The following is a 17,628-nucleotide window of genomic DNA, read 5'->3' as shown; positions in this document are numbered from 1 at the left end:
GAGGTTTTAAAAGTGTTGTGGAATAACTGTTCATTCATGTAGTGAAGAGAGAGGCGTGCTAAAGTGCATTGTGAGTCCCTACTTAAACATCATTTTGTGCCTCCTCTGTGATGGCCAGCAGAGGGCTTAACTGTGTGTTCCTAGTAAGTAAGAGGAGCATTAAAGCTTGAAATTGATTATTTGAAATTTATATTTCCTGCTTACTAAATCTGGCCTCTTTTTCTCACTTAAATCTTTATTTTTAGTAATCCACTTTACAAAAGTGCAGGAAGAATCTAGTTGTTCTGCCATAAAACTTCAGGAAGTGAAATCAAGGAAAACAAGAGAACTTCTTAGAATTACGTGGTTGAATCTATTTGGGCATCGTGTTGTGCTTTCAGTATGTAAAAATAGCAGGATACGTACATCCTCATAAGTTAAATTTGTTATATTAAAACATTATTTAACATTTTTAGGATAAAGTTTTCTCTGCATTCAGGTATTTCCAGAGCTTTGCTTTTATCTTTAATTTAGTAGGATTGCTACTTACTGGTTAAAACTTCTGTCTCTCTTTAAGTGATGGGCAGTCCTCAGCAATACCTGTAGCCAGTATGGAGTTTGCAGCAATTTGTCTAAGAAATGCCTTACTGCTACTGCCAGAAGATCAACAGGAGCCAAGCAGGAAAATGGATCTAAAACTACTAGTCAGCTGGGGGAAATGCAGAAAACAGTGAAAGCAGTGAAGCATGCAGGTAAACAGAATTGGATATAAACCTTTTTTTTTTTTTTTTTTTTGTCCAGAATAACTCTGGGCTGACAGTCTGTGTCTGCTACTTATCCTGTTTGGCTAGCAGAAAAAAATAACATATTTGTAAATTGTCTTAGCAGTGTTGGCCTCTCCAAGGAAATTGTTTAGCTGCTCATTGTTCAATTGCTGGTATGCTAGTTTAAGAATAAAATACTGAGTTGATTCCAGCTATTCCGAACAACTTTATTAAATTAGACAGTGAAATTATTTTTTTCACTGACCATCTTTTTTTCTGTGCTGCAAATGTTATGTTTTCCCACACCCTCCCGCTGTGCATATTGGTATTTCTCTAATTGTAAGTGAAGTTTCACATGTTACAGTGATTTAGTGTGCGTGTGCACGTGCACCATGTACTTGATTCAATATATATATATATAAATGTCTAGCAGCTCAGTTGTAAACATTTCCCCATGATCAGATTTGACATTCATCAGCCCTAGTATGCTTTGTTGTGGTTTTTTTAGACTAAAAATGGGAAATGAGATTTAGAAGGTAAGAAGGAAAGCAGCATGGAGCTATTGCTTAATAAATCGTATTTTACAAAAAAAGAGTTTAAGAAAAACCTTTTTTTGTCCTTAGTTTCAGAAAATATAACTTGTAGACAGTGTATGTCAAAGGAAAATGTCTTAATTTTTTGCATCAGTCCTGATGTGTTCTGGACTTCCTTTTGAAGAGTAACTTTGAGCATAGTCTGCACTTTCATTACAGACTATTTTGAAAGGGAAAGTGTTACAATAATTAATCTGGAAAGTGTGTTAGAACTTGAACTACTTAGAGAGTAATGAAAAAACAAAATGTTTTTGTCAGACCCAAGTACAGATCAATTTTAAGAAGTTCAAATCCATTTGTCACATGGCAGGATTTACTGCACACATGCTGTATTGCATAGGCACAAAGTGCATCCTTATATATTCAGAAGTTGCCTGGACATAGAGTACGGCTGGGGTCAGTGGCTGTTACTGCTACAACAGTATTGAAAGCTATTCTCTGTAACCCTTTATTTTCCCAGTTACAATTTATCTTTTAAAGTGACCAATGATTTATGAAAGTCTGGGTGGGATTGTGGTTTGTTGTTGTTGGGGGGGGTTTTGGTTTTTGTTTGGTTTGGGTTTCTGTGGATTTTTTTTTTTTTTTTTTGGTTTGGGTTTCTGTGGATTTTTTTTTTTTTTTTTTTGGTTTGGGTTTCTGTGGATTTTTTTTTTTTTTTGGTTTGGGTTTCTGTGGATTTTTTTTTTTTTTTTGGTTTGGGTTTTTGTGGATTTTTTTTTTTGGTTGGTTGGTTTTGGTTTTTTGGGTTTTTTAATATTTTTTGGTGGTTTTTCTTTGGTTGGTTGGATGGGTGGGTTTGGGGGTTTTTTTGTGGTGTTTTTCGTTTTTTATTTTTTCCTTGCTGAGGTTGGAGGTTGTGAACTGACTTCCCCTGGCAAGTATATATGCAGCCTATTGAGATGCAGCTTCTCTTGTTTAACTGTGACTTCAGTTTTAAGCTTATGGGGCTCACTAAGGAGCAGTGATGAAAACAAAATGGTGGCCCTCATTCAGACAAACCTCCTTTTTTGTTTTTTGTTGGGGTGGTTTTTGTTTATTTTTGTAGGAGTGAAAAAAGGAAAACATGTCTTGTATGGGAAGATCCTTTACTACCTTCTGTTTTCAAAACCAGATGCTTCTTCAACTGAAAAAAAGTTAAAGAAAGGACTCCCTCATATCTCCCAGGGGTCACTGCCAATTGCAAAATATCCACAACAAAGGAGGCTGTTCTTGAATTTGTGTGTCACATTCTGAAAGGTTCTCTAAGGATTTGTTTCTTCTGACAAGGGAAGCTCTGTGAGAGAACAGTAAAACATATAAGGCATTTGAAGAAAATCACACTAATTGAACAGGATGGTTTTGAAGCAAATCCCACTAATTGAGCAGGCCAACTCTTAAGGCAAATTCTTTTCTTATTCACAAGAAACAGTGAATACTTTAGTGGTTAAGGGTATTTTTTAATCTAATTTTTGGCAAAGGCATTAAATATATACTCTACAGCAGTACTGAGTATAGATTTCCTTGGAGTTTTTTTGCTATCTGGTTTGAATGTCTAAGTTGGCGTTATCTTACCTGTTTGCAATAGGCAGATATAAAACTCATCAATGAAGAAGTTCTCATTAAGTGCATAGACTCAGTTTCAATTCTGAATTTTTTTAAATCAGTTTCCAAACCTTAGTGTCTCTCTCTGCCAAGGTACAGCTATTATCCATCTCTTCAATTCTCGTTCCAGGAGGTTCTTTCAGCTTATTGGAAAGTGAAGTTTCATACCCTTAAAATAGAAGACATTTTGAAACAAAAATAAAGGGAACTAGAGGTCTAAAGAAAGATGTAGCACTTTGTGGGTTATCTTTCTAGAATATTTATGTAACTAGTTTTTAGATGTCTAGAGAGAGAACTAGTTTACTGCTTTTCTTCCAGTCTGAAAGAAAAGAGGCTACAAATGCAGCGAATTCTGTGTCCCTCCAGTTAAAAATGCTTATCCTACACTGAACTTCAAAAATAGCTCAAGGCTGTGGAGAATGGTGTGGGTTGTTTGGTCTGTCAGTCAAATCCTTTCTAGCAAATGTCCCACTTCTTCCTTCTCAAATAGAGTGGTTAGAATAAGAGTACATACCTCAGTCTCTGCATTGCCTCAATTCCTTGTATTTTAGGCTGCAGAATTTGTGTCCTTTTAAATGTAGTGAATAAATACCAATGCTTTTTACACTGAGAATTTTTAAATTAATTACTATAATAAGTCATTCATTATCATTAATACACTGTTTTTATTCTAGCAATAAAAGTCATGAAGGGGATAAATTCATTGCAGCTCCTCCTTCTTCGCCTTTGAAGAAACAGGAATTAGAGAATTTAAGGCAAGTAAATAATATAAAATATTCACCACTAAATGAACCTCCCCCTAAACTGTGATTCCCAGCTTTTTTTGTAGGCACTTGACACGTTGAATTGTAGCTGTTAGCATAATCTCTTTTGAAATGTGTGTGCTTCCTTTCTTCTGGGCTTTGAGTCTAAACAAATAGAAGCCATCCAGAATTTCAATTTAGGAGGTAGATAAATCTGTTTGATCCCACTATTGGAAGTTCGGTGCTATATATTGGGCAAAACTAATATCACGTTCCATAAAGAACAAAACTAAACCCCTGACAATGGCTGTTGTCATTGGTGGAAGGGATGGAAAGTATTGTATGGTACTTTTTCCCTTTGAAGCTATGATAAGGCTAGTTTGGAATTCATTCCCCACTTTATACACTAGTTGGATGGGAAAAGAAACGAAAGCGGGAAAGCGGCATAGCTACTTTAACCAATGAGAATGGTGTTCCTTTCAGCAGTTTGGATAAATAGAAAACAAAAATGCCTCTATCCCAGCATTTGACTTTCTTACCATGGGACAACATTGGTAAAATTTGACTGTAGATTTTTTTGTGTTCTCAAAGATCCTCAAACTACTTTTTCAGCAGTCATAGTGTTCTCCAAACAGAGTAACTTGCATGTGTCTACATAAGCATGACATTATCTGGAACCTCTTTACTTGTCCACAACAAGATTATAATTTGCTGACAATGTTAATTATTCCAGGTGGCTGCCAGCCCATTGAAAATCTCTTACGATAAAGCTTGCACCTGTTAAGAAAAAAGAAATCTGTTTTAAGTTTCTATATACTGGTTTTCATACAGTAATTTCCCACTTGAACTCTTGAGTAAACACTCTGTTCCAGCCTAGCTCCAGGTAACTTGTATTTCATAATGACCAGCTTAACCTTTACTTTGCTCCCTATGTGTAGCAAATCTACTTGTGTTCACTTAAAAGCACCTTAGAAGGAATCTCTGAGGAGACGCTACTGAGACTTTGATTATTTATTCTGAAGTGGTGCAAGTGTGCTACCCGAAATAGAAAGCACTAGATTAAAAAACAGTGATGTGGGTTGGTTGTGGGGTTTGTGGGCTTTTTGTGTTTTTTTTCTCCTCCTGACTGTTGAAAATGTGGCTGCCATGTGTCAAAATTACGTGGTGTCACTTTGTGATTATTTTTTTTTTTAATACGTAGTCTTTTCTTTCACAATCAGCTTTTGTTATCTACCAATGAAGTCTGACAACATATCAGAAAAAACCTATCAGTTTAGCAAAAAGTACACTTCTTGATGCAAGAACATCATATAAGGAAAGGAAAGCATTGATTTATTTTTTTGCACTACTTGCTTGGTTTAATTTTGAGGACTTGACATCCCTAGAAAGTGATTCTGCTGAACTATTTCTAAATTTCTGAAGATAGTTGTGAAAAGCAAATATGTTACACTCAAATAGTAGACTTGTATGTATATATTGTATATAGTTAGAGTGTTCCTGTAGTCTTGCTCATTAAGGAGCTAAGTGAGAAAATTTAAATTCTTGTCGAGTCAGGGAAAATTAAGAAAAAATTCTGGATATTGTCAAGGATTATCCTAAGGAATAAGTGTCTATTGAATTCAGTTTTTCCCTCTTAAGTCACTGGACTGAAAACCTCTATTGCTTCTAGAACTGAAACAGGCAATTAAGTGCCCTTTTTTCATGATTTTGTGAAGTTGCGCATCCTGGTAAGAGTTCAAAATGACTGAGTTAACTTTACCCCTGAACAGTTCTTAAAAAATTAAAAATATCATCTAGAAAAGTTTACATGTCATATGTGTGTCGGTACTTGTGCCTGAATTCCTTGATGGACTGTTCTCATAATAAGCGGCAATTCAATTGCAGGGTTTTTAAAAATAACAAGCGGAAGTCTAAGTACACCAAACATTGCTAAGAATTTATGCATTCAAAGTAGAAACTCCAGATTTTTCTTCTGAGTTTCTTCTAAACAATTCTCCTCCTTGTTGCTTCTCATCCTCCAAGAAGCCAACTCCCTGTTCTGCTCTCAGCCTGTGTATGTTTCAGCACACCAGAACAACCCAACACTGTTAGGGTACTTTGAGAGTAAAGGAGTTCTGGTAGACCACAGTGCTACATTTGGAAAATGTTTCGGATTTTATTATAAAAGTTAAGGTGGACAGCAACAGACTTCTTGTAATCTTTTCTCCCTAGATTGAAGGTCTTTGTGTGAGAACGTTAAATTTACCCTTCAAAGCAGCTGGAAATAAAGGAATCATTTGATCACCCAGTTTGTCTTGAATAGATTTGATCTGCAAGCCCTTGCTATAAGGCATGTGATCCAATTTGACCCTTTTTTTCTTCTCTTTGACTCTTCCATTGGCCATTTCAAGTTCATCATTATCCTTTATTTATTTCATTTGCTTACTTATATTTTCAAGCATATATACCCGGTATTGTATATGGTATTCCAAGAGCATCACTGACATTGCTAATAACTTTACAGGTAAGTTTGTAAGAACTACCACTGCCCACCAGTATGCATTATCTCTTCTCCATACCTTCCCAGTTTCACCTTCTTTCTCCGTTTAAAGGTTGCAGTGGTCTGTTTGGCCCTGTCACAATACTGAAAGCTTACAATGATCATCACCTGTAGCTGTTTCACACTTTTCTTCCTCACTCAGACACTGTAGTTCTTCCCCATCTCCCCTTTGCTGGTGCTGGATTTCCCCATTGACTAAACACAGTCTACATTCTGTATTTCTTAGCATTTTCTATTGTTTGCGTGTGTTGAAACATAAAAAGTAGATAGCACTGTTGTGCTTAGTTAGGTATTTGAAATTACTTCAGGTTAGTGATGTTCTCAAATGGTTTATAAGTGTCATTTTTGGTAAGTTTTGAAGAACTAGATTGGCTCCGGCTCACCCTTTTCCTGAGAAATAAGGCAAGTCAGATGTGGAGTTCAGGTTCCATAAACTTGCAGTCTGTGTGGGCTGACAAATCTTGTTGCCTAGACCTACACAAGAGGCTGTTTGACATAATCTGGCAGTTTAAAAAAACATTTTTCTTTTTCCTACTGCAAAGGCAGTTTTATTTAGGGCATGCGGAGGCTCGGTGATGCTGGAAGTCTGCCGTGCTCAAAGGCGACCTGTGGAGTTTTGTCAGAATCCTGACCGGGGTGAAAAACTAGTTTGTCTTTTCCCTTGTGGTGCAATTCTTCTGCTCCGGTTAGCTGTCAGCTCTCCTGAGCATTTGGTTCAGCCAACTCAACAATGGATCCAAGTGTGCAGGAACATTACTGCAGGGAAGAAACCTGGATATTTCCCTCTTCAGATGGCTGTTGCTGAAGAATTTCGCCAGCTCTTATGTAGCTTTAAACAGTGATGAGCCTTAGAGCAGAGGAGTAGGTTTCAGTTTTGCTGGACTTGCCTATGGTGTGATTGGAGCATGTCTTGTGATTGAATTTACACCTTCAGAAATAAAAATAGACTTTAACAAAGTTGTGGGAAATATAAAACACACTGATGTAAAGGGCAGTAGCAACCCACTCTGCAGGGCCTGACTTGTCTAAGAGTATTTTGCTGGTGACACTCAGCATCTCTGCTGATTTGCACTGTGCTTCCTTGAGGCAAAGACAAAAAGAGGCTAGTTAGAAGCAGGCTGTTATTACAGAGATTTTGTTTCCCAGTTCCATCCCCCTTCCCCAGTCACAACCTTTCAGAAATATTTTAGGTTTGGGACTTGAGCTGGGGAAGCTTTCCTCTCCCTCTCTCAAGCTTTTGTATGTGTTCAGATTTGATGTGACATCTGGGCACAGTGGAGAGGAAGTGGGGGGTAGGGAGAAACACTGGAGAAGTTTCTTATCCTGCTTGTGCATAATAAGGAGCATGCCTCCTGGAAAGGGGAATAAAGACACCCCAGGTCCTGCCACGAATTACATGACTTACTGCTGGACCGAAAGTGGGCTTGACAGTTGCCAGAAGGTTGGCATAATAATAGCCCGCCTACCAGCGGGAGAGGTGAAGGCTCTCCTCCCATCGCTCCCAACGTGAGACCCCACTCAGAGGATCCACTTGTTCTCCCTGGAGAAGAACAGAGTCCTGCTCACAGCAGGGTGTTGTGGACAGAGGCTTGTGCCCTGAGGACAAGGCAGCCTGCACTGAATGATGTTTTACCAAGTGGAAAATATCCCCAAGTGCTGTGTTTGGGGAGGGGGGGGAGTTATTACAAAGTGTGAAGCTTGGCCTAATGATCGCATCCTGACGTTGGGTTATTGTTTGAAGGTGGAAAATGTGAGTAGTTCAGATTTCGTTACAGGAACTGGCAGTGATTTTGTGGTTTTGGAAAGACAAAAAAGTCTTCTGTGACAGCAACAAATGGCATGGATCAATCAGAATCTTAGCACCGGGTTACAGGTCTCAGTGAACACAAAACTGGAAACCAATTCTCCAGTGTTTAGTGTCTCCCTCTGTGAAGACACTGTACAATAGAAGAGTGAAATATGTTACAGCTTAACTGATTGCTACTGTGTCTGTAGGTTGTGCCTTACAGACATCTAAAAATCTGCTACCCTTTGCTGCAGCAGAAGGTGAGGGCAGGGAAGTACAAATGAGAGTCCAAGGTAAAACAATAATAAGAGCGTAAGAAAGGGAAACTGTCCATGAGAAAAATGACACATGGTGAAGTCCCTCTTTTTTTAATCTGATATTTATGATCAAAACTGCAAAATCTTATTTAGCACACCATGGTGATCCTTGGTTTATACTGTAGAACAATTGAGCCCCTAGGTAATGAACACTATTAAAGTGATTATTGAAAGTTTGTGATTTATTTCTTCAGTACTTAACAAGAAAGAAAATTGAACAGCTGCTTTTGGAATCACAGAATTCTTCATTTAACATATTTTCTTTCTCCCCTTCCCTTTTTTTTTCTTTTTTTTTTTGTCTGTTTCCCTCCAGGTGCTCAATACTTGCGTGTAGTGCTTACGTGGCTCTGGCTTTGGGGGATAACCTTATGGCATTGAATCACGCAGATAAACTTCTTCAGCAACCAAAGCTGTCAGGGTCTCTTAAGTAAGTCTGATGGGGTAATTCCTTCTTTCTCAGCCCTTCTTTTTGCTGGCGAGTTCTGAGTTGAAGCTTCAAATGTCTGCAGTTGCTTGCCAATTCTGTATCTGATGCAAAGAATTGCTTGGCCTGCTCCTGTTCTTGTTGAAGCCCTGACTGAATGTCCATTGACACACAGCAACATGAATCCCCTTCTTTGTGTATGAATTCCATGTAATTCAGAATCTATTGCTGCTTTTGTTGCTGTTTTTCCAGCTCTGGGTCCCATGCCACAGCAGGACCATCAGGTCTCTGTCGCGATTCACTGTGGGATTGCACGTGCTTGTGTTGGCACAGCACAAGGGGCAGGAACGTGCAGCTGGGAGTAGGCAAACCAGCCCAAACCAGCATGCTGTTGAAAGATCACTATGAAACTACAGCCTTGGAGGGGAAGATTTGCTCAGTCACTTGGGTACCAGATCTTGTGTGTGCAGGACTGTCACTTCACCTGCTACCGTTGCTTATATAGGTTCCATTCTTCTGTTTGTCTTCTTCAGCTCTCATTTGACACTGTATTTTTTGAAGGATATTCAAAGCTTATTCTGTTTCTACCCACCAGTTGTCATACAGCTCTACAAATTCAAAAAAGGCAACTTTAGCCCCATCCTTCTGACCTTGTTTGTCCATTTAATACCTATGTCATACACAGGGTAAAATATAGCAGGGGTTTTAAGGTAGTAATATTTTTCAAAACTGGTTATGTACTTGTAGAAGGCAAGGTAACTTTTGATTATTTTTATATGCTGGCAGCATGCTTTTAAAATGGTCCATGCCAATTAAATTCATTGGCTCCTGTGGTTCAGACTACTGCAGGAGCTCATCTTTTTGCACAGTCATTGTACAAGCAAGATTTTTGAGGAGTTTGCAAGGTAACACATAATTTTATGTTACCATTATGTAATGCAAGAAATCCTAAATGACAGTTTTTTTCCCAAAGACAAAGAGCCATATGTCTTGATCTCAGGAAAATAGGCTTTTTTAATTGAATCTGAAGTCATTTAACACTTTAAATTATAGATATATCTGTATGCTGGGGTGGCTTTTTTTAATTCTCTGAGATAAACTCATACCAAGATACTTTCTTTGTGGAATGGCAATTCCTGTGCATGGATTGTCTTTACTGAGGTGCAGATTTTTTTTTTTACAGCTTTAGTGCCTTAAAGCAGTAAATAGTAGAACTGGATATTATAACAATATTTTATGAAGCAAGTTAACTTCCATGCAAGTGTTTCAAGTAATAGTTTCCATGTGCTCATGTTAAAAACTGCATTCAGTTTATCTTGCATAACAAACTGTGGGGATTGCTGTGCTGATATTTGTACCTAAGCCCTTTGCTGTTGTAGGTTTCTCGGGCATCTGTATGCAGCAAAGCTCTCATCTCTCTAGACAGAATATCTGATGCTATCACTCACCTTGAATCCTGAGAATGTCACTGATGTTTCCCTTGGGATCTCTTCAAATGAGCAGGATCAAGGTTAATGCATCCACACTTCATTACAACTGTTATGCTTTCAACTGCCTTACTGCTGTAACTTTCTAGACACAATATCATGATGATTAAGACACTTGTTTTAAGACCATAGGTTGTTCGGGGTGGGGGAGTTGGTTGTGGTTTGTGTTGGGTGAGTTTTCAGTTTCCTGGCTTTAGTTCCTACTTTGTGTTTGGTGTGTCTTTTCCCTGTTCTATGAGGGTGGTTAAGTCTGTAATTTAAAATAGAACTGTATATTGTAGCATTCTGGCTTGTTGAAGGGAACTTCAGAAAGCTGCTTTAAGAAATGTGCAGTTATGGTTACGTTTGGGCTTCATACTGTCTCTTCCAGCCTTTTAGTCTCAAAACCAGGCTTTGGAGTACCAGTGAAATCTACTTTAGTGAGAGATGAAGTTGGGAGAATTAGTTAATCTACATCTTAGCTTTCTTGATGGGTGTGTATTCTTAAGAGAAAAATACGTCAGAGTCCATCTGTATAAGGAAGTCTACAACAGCTCTGATTTCAGTGACATGTCTGCAGTTTAAACTTCACTGTACTCATCTGCAAATCTAAAACTGCAACACTGAAGATAGGAAGTCTTAAGTGACATAAACTCTTGAGCAGATTGATATGTTTTCCCTCTTTAATGTTAGACTGTGAAGAGAGGAGCAAATTTGTATCTTTGTATTATTTTGTAATAAGCTTTAAAAAAGCTCACAGAACATGATGGGTTTTGTGGTTGGTTTTTCTTTTTTTTTCTTTGCAGGTCTGACAAAGGAGAGAATGAGGGCAATGGAATCTTGTAAGTACCAGACCACTGTATTCAGCAGAATACAAGAATTTACTTGGCCAGTTTGGAATAAAAGTGTAAGAAAAAAAAATTTTTTTTATTGCAGCTGGCAAGCGACCCCACAGTGCTACCCAGTTCGGGTCACGTCTGCACGAACAATGATGTTAGTTAACCTTGGAAGTGCTTACTGTTTGAGAAGTGAATATGACAAAGCTAGAAAGTGTCTTCATCAGGTAGGGAAAAACAAATCTCAAGGCAGCATTAGGACAAATGTACTTCCTTCAGAGTGCCATTTAGATCACAGCAAATTCTGGTGATTCGTAGCCCAGGTCTATTTGTGGACTTTGCTGAGGTGGTGACTCTCTTCTGTCTTTATGACCAGTCTCTATTAGTTACATAAAATGCAGGATTCCAAATTTCTTACTTGTGTAAAAAGTTCAGCACCATCATAGGAAGCTTTTTTCCCCCTTAGGTCATATCAAAATAGGGGAATATGACTAGGAAGCCTTTTCCACTTTTTCTAAGTTTGCTTGTTTGGATTTTTTTGTGGATTTTTAATGGTCCAATGTAATTATTATATTTTGCAGGCGGTTTTCCTCCCTAGTTAGTTAATAACTCACCATCAGAGATACTATCTTTAGGGCTGTGAGAATAAACTGCAATTCCACTAGAAGTATGTTCCTTGTCTCCCTCTTGTCTCAAGAATTTTCAAGTACTGCTTTTGAAATGCTGTCTTCACTTAGCCTGTGTCATGTCACTTGGTCTTTCTCATGGCTGGGACTCACCTCTTTCAGTGATGATGTTTGTCTCTTTCTGCAGCCACTCCTGTCTGTCAGGAAGACTATTCGGATGCATTGTTGAGCTACACACAGCAATAGCAGTCTTCCAAATTACTTCACATTAGTTGTGTAGGTGAACAGATTCGAATTCTGTGAGGCTCTCAATTACTTAAGGTAGTTGTTCAGCTCTTTTTCCTCCTGGTGCTTCTTACCTGTGCTCAGGCTCTGTAGCACCTGTGTAAAGCCCAAAGGAGTGCAAGGCCACCCATGGATGTAAAATATAGGTCTCTGCATCTACAACAAATTCATTGACTTCATAGCTGAAAAATAGTTGTATCTGGAAAGCTAATGAATGATCCTTGTTATTGTATTCTGAGCTTTGGAGCAGTGGAGGTTACCTCTTTCACCTGTTATCTCACCAAGAAACCACAGTAGGCTGGCCCAAGAATTACAGATGCATAGGAACATAAGCATACAGCAGATGGTCTTGCTAATTAGTGTGAAACAGTCTTGCCGTGCAGATAATCTTGTGGTCTCTCCTTGCATGCTTCAACCTGATAGAGTGTATTAGTTTGAAAAAATGTGATCTTAGTTAATGAATTATTTTCCTTGGTTTTGTTACCTAAGATGGTGGTAGCAATCTTGTCAAGGGACACTTTCTTTGTGCTGGATCTTTCTCTTAAGCACTTTTCTCTCCCACCCTCTTCTTTTTTAATAAGGCTGCTTCGCTGATCCACCCCAAAGAGATCCCCTCCAGAAGCTATCCTGCTGGCTGTATATCTGGAATTACAGAATGTAAGTCTGGAAATGTTTTGTCAACCTAAATTTGGGATACAAAGGGAAGAGGCAGTAGTCATTATTCCTACTCTACAGAGAAATGTGCCAGTTGTTTTGATTATACCCTTTAGAACCCTGCCTCCATTTTAGACTGCTATGGATCTATGTATCCACACCTTCATTTCTGCAGTTTATTGCTGTCCTGTTCTTACACACTCCACATTCATTGCCTGAAGTCTTCTATGCTTTGTGCAGAATTGGATAGCCTATTAAAACCTTTGATGAGGTATATACTATAAAGAGGGTTTGAAAGGCTTTCCATTAAAAGACAACCACAATCCAGTTTCCCAAAGAAGCCATGTCAAGGCCTATGTAGCAAGTATAGCAGCAAAGCTTGTAATATTGACAACTCACTCTTCCAAAATGCTTCCTTTTGAAGGTTCACTGTGTTTGTATGGGGGAAAAACTCTACATAATGGGAAACTGGAAAGGTTGCATCTGAATTCTGCAGTGTGAGCAGACTGGTGCAGCTGCTGCTTGAAGCTGTCATGGTTGCAGATCTGTGCCCCTTGGGGCTTAATATCCAAGTGTTGTGAAATGTTCTGTTCTCCTTCAGTTGTCTTGCATTGCAGGCAGGCAGAGGACTCGAGTATTTGCATTCAGAATTGAGACTTCTGCAAAGCTTTTCTTACAAAGATATTTCTAAATTGGAATTTTGGAAACCTTTCTTTCTGCAAAAAGATGGATGGAGCAGAAGAGAGTAGAAAGTGGGATTTACATCTCCCACCCCCTTTTTAAGTATATAACAAAAAAAGTCTGAAGACATTTTTTGTTCTATAAATGACAACACTCTCTTCTGAAACTAAAACTTCAGTGAAAGAAAAGTATTTGTAAGAGAGAGAAATATTCCTTCAGAACTCAGCATCTTTTCTCCTAAATTGTACAGGTTTAATTTTTAACAAAGAATAGGTTTTCTATTTATGTTGGTATTTAGTTGATGGGCCATGCATACAGTTGAAAATGAATCTTCTTGTTTTAAAAATGTTTTATATACACCCTCAACAGTTGCATTACTGTCTGCAATGTCACAATGTGAGGGCATTTTGTGTGAGATCTAGAGTCTAACAACACAGCTGGGAGAGGGAAGAGGTGCCCTTCAGGAATATAGAAGGTGCTCTGGCATCTTCCAGCCCTGAGGTAAAAAATTGATGTCTTCAGCTAAGAATAGGTAGACTCAAGCAGAAGTATTTTTTTCAAGTTAACTGTTTTCTAATGCTTTTCACGTCCATGTCAGCATTTCACTGACTAGGAAGACTGCTGGAGTCTGTGGGCCAGGCTCAGGGCTGGCGCATCAGCTCTGTCCCTAGAACAGCGATTCATAAGTCATAAAATGGTATTTTGGTTTTTTTAAATCAAATTTGTCTTGTAGGTAACACGCAGCTGGCACTGCAGATCATCAAGAGGAACCAGCTGCTTCCTTCCGTGAAAACACTCTCTGACGTGCGGAAAAAGCCTGTTTTCCAGCCAGTCCACTCAATCCAGCCCATTCAGATGCCAGCTTTCACTACTGTTCAAAGGAAGTGAGGTTGTTCTTCAACTTGCTGCTGCTGTGCCCATGAGGGCTTGGGATTTTGTATATTTTTTTAACCTAGGACACCTGAATAACCCAATTGCTGGAGTGTGTTTATGTAAATTTTTAATAAAACATATAAACAAACCACTTGTTTTAAAGGTTATTTCGTGAACAATGAGAGATGGGTATCTGCTTTGAATGGAGTGGCACGTTACTTACCAAGAAGAATTGGTTAACCAAGTGTGTAATTCAGCTCTTTTTGAAGAGAAGGGGGGGAGGGAAGTGACTGGAAGGAGAAAATCATTTACTTAAACTAAAGTTCTTGAAAGACCAGTTGAGCTGTTGTGTTGGCTGCTGTGTTTTAACACCTGTGAGCCTTGATATTCCTCAAAGAAGAGGCCTTTGCCCAACTTGATGTAGCTACAGTCCTCTACCCTGCAGAAGCTGGGAGTTGGGGCCCTGCCATTGATGAAGCTGCCTCTTCAGCTGTGGGGGTGGATGATGCCTGAGGGAGAGTGTACTGGTGGGATGGGGGGGGGTCCGGGTGGGGGGCTGTGCTGTTAGGTGAATGCCCCTTCAACAGTGCTTCCCTCTCACACTGGAGGGACTCTAAGCTCTTGCCCCCTGTGTTGCTGTAGAGACAGGAGGAGCAGTCAAAGGCTGTTTGCCAAAATAATGGATCAGCACCTGCAAAGGGTTTGTCAGTGCTGGGCAACAGTAGCACTTTAGCTGGAGGGAGGCCTGTTGGCTTTTTTTTTTGGTTGGTTTTCTTCTCCCTGGTTTTCTTCACCCAAAAGAAAGATGTTAATGGTGCAGGTACAGTGGAAAAGTGCTTGGCTGTAAGAAAAAGGTGTTCTGTTTTCTGTTTTTTTTTTCAAATGCAGTTTCCACTGTAGAGGAATACCTCTCAGGAAAAAATAAAATCTGCCTTTTACTCAAACCAAGAGGTTGTAAGATAATCAAGGACTCTCTGGTTACTCATTGCAAGCACAGGCAAAGCAGTGAGCCATCCTGCCTTGGGGACTTAATGCGGGCATAAGATAATTGGTGCCCAGCATGGAGCCCAGCACCTCTCCTCACATTCTCTCCTGGGCTGTTTTGTGCTGTTCCAGCTATTTGAGCCTTTGCCCTGATAATCTCCAGGATAGAGCTGAGCTAACACCTTATCTCCTGGTGCTGCTGGCATTGTACTTTGCCTCCAGGCACCACCAAGAAAATCACTTTTCCAAGCAGCACCTGGGATGTGAGGCCTGCAAGTTCTGTGCTCAGTCTCGAGCATGAGGCAGTGCAGATGTGTGCAGCAGAGGAAGGCAGCAGCGTAGTCTTGGGTTTGTGTCCTTGATCTTGAAGAAACAAGCCACAACTGACAGAAGCAGAACAGTGAGTACTGAACAATGTGCAAGTTGTGGAATGAGCACAGATGTGTCTCCTGCAGGAAGCAGTACATCAGCAAGCTTGGGACCTGCTACTAGCCCTCCTGTTAGATAACTGGCTTCCCTGTTTTTCATGCCTTTCAGAGCAACGACCAAGTAGCTGCCTCTTTCAGTAACTTTTCTATTACTACAGGAGGTGGCACAGACCCTGTCCTCAGCTAGGGGCAAGCAATTTAGAAATAGTAGGAATAATAAAAAAAAAAAAAATCAGTAAAAAATAGGTAGAAATCAGTTTTCTGAAAGAAGGAAGAAAGGGACCTGATACATCCCTCAAGTCAAAGTAGATTGACTGATGAAATACAAAAAAGGTTAAAAGATGCTCCCTGTGTGGTCCCAGGCCCTGAATAGAGAATATTCTTCCCTGCCCTTCCCCGCCCCCCAGGAATGCAGGGCATTCACATGCAAAAGATGCTCCTGCCTTGCTCCAGCAGCAGCCAGCGTCAGCTCAGGCAGGAGCCATCCAGTGCTCCCCCCCCCCACCCCCCCCCTTCCGGGCTCGGTGAAGGATGCAGTTGTTCCCCAGATAACACGCATCTTACTGCAGCCGTATTTTGCATGTGAGCCACAGCCTTCAACCCCAGCTCTCCCCTATACTGCCTGCGGGCAGCTGCAGTCACCTCAGCAGCTCCGAACTTTTCTTCCCCCCCCTCCCCCGTTGCGACTGGAAGACAGGGATGGATGAGTGGAGATGATGGCTTTCAGCTTTCAGTTTTACTATTAACAGAGAGGAAAAAAATAAGTGTAAAAACACAGCTCAGGAGGTAGCAGCCAAGGACTTGGCTTCCTCTCTGGCACTGCCATAGAGCCATAGTCCACTTTCTCTTCCCTCTGTTTCTTTTAGGCTCTGGTAGTAAAGAAGTGAAGGTCAAGTAAAACTGCAAGCTAGCCTGTGATAGCAGCAGGGGAGAACGGGAGCAGCACAGGCTCAGCTGTGGGTTAAGTTAGTAAACTCAACAGTGCATATAATTTTGGTTTGGGCTACTACTTAAAGGGAAGGCTGCCTTTCCCTCTTCTCCCCACCTCCTCCCATTGCCCTGTGGCCACGCACTGGCTCACATTCCCACAGAAGGAGAAAGGGGTTGCACTCCCTTTCCCCCCACCAAGCACCAAAAGCCTTGTTGCTGCCTCAGCACAGTTCTTGCACCAGGGCCATGGGCATTGCTGTTCACTTGTCAGAACCTTTAGCTGAGCCCATGGCTCTGGTGCAAGAACTGGACAGCACTTGTTCAGCAGCACCCAGAGCCATCTCATAGTGTTCAATTGAGCTTCTAGGTTCCAGCTGTTTTCAGGGAGAGAGCACAGAGGAGCCAAGGGAATACAGAGTAACACATGAAGCTGGACAAACTCACCTGGGCAGCCCTTTGTCCTCTTCTTCACAGGTCCTTCCCTCTCCCTCCCTCCCTTCAACTTGAAGTGTTCACTGTACTGCTGACGTGTTGCCAGCTGCTCCAGCAGGAAGAGTGAGCGAGCAATGGTCTGGTCAAGGATTTTGATGGATAGAGCCCAACATAGTACTGAGAGTCCTACAGTTGTTCAGGGCCAGAAAGCACCTCAGCTTTGAAGAACTAAAGCAGTCAGCACTTTCAGAGCCTGGAATCCACCTCCACTGCTGCCCGTGCTGGGAATTCAGGCAATGGCCTTAATTCTCAAACTTTACTTGAAGAGCATCTTCCTCTGCTCACTATTTCTTCTTAAACATTTTCCAAAGCAGTAAAGGAAAAGGGCACCTTTTCCCCTTACCCAGTTTGTGATGGCAGTCTGCCCTGCAAGTTGCTAGAGACACCTACTGAATGTTCAGGGGGCTTTGCTTTATTTACACTGCCACTCAGAAGCAGCATTCCTTCACAGTTGCAAAGGTGAAGAAATGGAAGCCTAGAAATGGACCTAACAAAGTTAAACCAGGAACCTTCTGGTAAAATACTGTGAAAAATGCATGGAGTTACAGGCAGTGAGTTCAGTATCAGAACTCTTCTCCAGTCACGACAGTGACGATTTTTTTCTAATAGCACAGACAACTAAGAGTTTTTAACACTGCATCACCACT

At 40.4% G+C, this 17,628-nt stretch overlaps 1 protein-coding gene across 1 annotated transcript in view; it reads left to right on the top strand.

Moving 5' to 3' along the window:
* CNOT10 (CCR4-NOT transcription complex subunit 10) overlaps nt 1–14,295 on the top strand; it is a 33,743-nt gene extending 19,448 nt beyond the window's left edge. The window contains 14 exon segments of the mRNA XM_032687462.1: nt 557–654; nt 657–686; nt 689–731; nt 3,592–3,672; nt 8,616–8,729; nt 10,106–10,128; nt 10,131–10,174; nt 10,176–10,264; nt 10,999–11,034; nt 11,129–11,255; nt 12,521–12,550; nt 12,552–12,596; nt 12,882; nt 14,008–14,295. Of these exon segments, the coding sequence (XP_032543353.1) occupies nt 557–654; nt 657–686; nt 689–731; nt 3,592–3,672; nt 8,616–8,729; nt 10,106–10,128; nt 10,131–10,174; nt 10,176–10,264; nt 10,999–11,034; nt 11,129–11,255; nt 12,521–12,550; nt 12,552–12,596; nt 12,882; nt 14,008–14,162 (916 nt within the window). The 3' untranslated portion in view covers nt 14,163–14,295.
* Nucleotides 14,296–17,628: the final 3,333 nt, after the last annotated feature.

Source organism: Chiroxiphia lanceolata, chromosome 1 (genome assembly GCF_009829145.1).
Source record: "Chiroxiphia lanceolata isolate bChiLan1 chromosome 1, bChiLan1.pri, whole genome shotgun sequence".
In the NCBI taxonomy this organism is placed as follows: Eukaryota; Metazoa; Chordata; class Aves; order Passeriformes; family Pipridae; genus Chiroxiphia; species Chiroxiphia lanceolata.
Note: the sequence above shows the minus strand (reverse complement) of the source record. Positions and strands in the feature narration are given on the sequence as shown.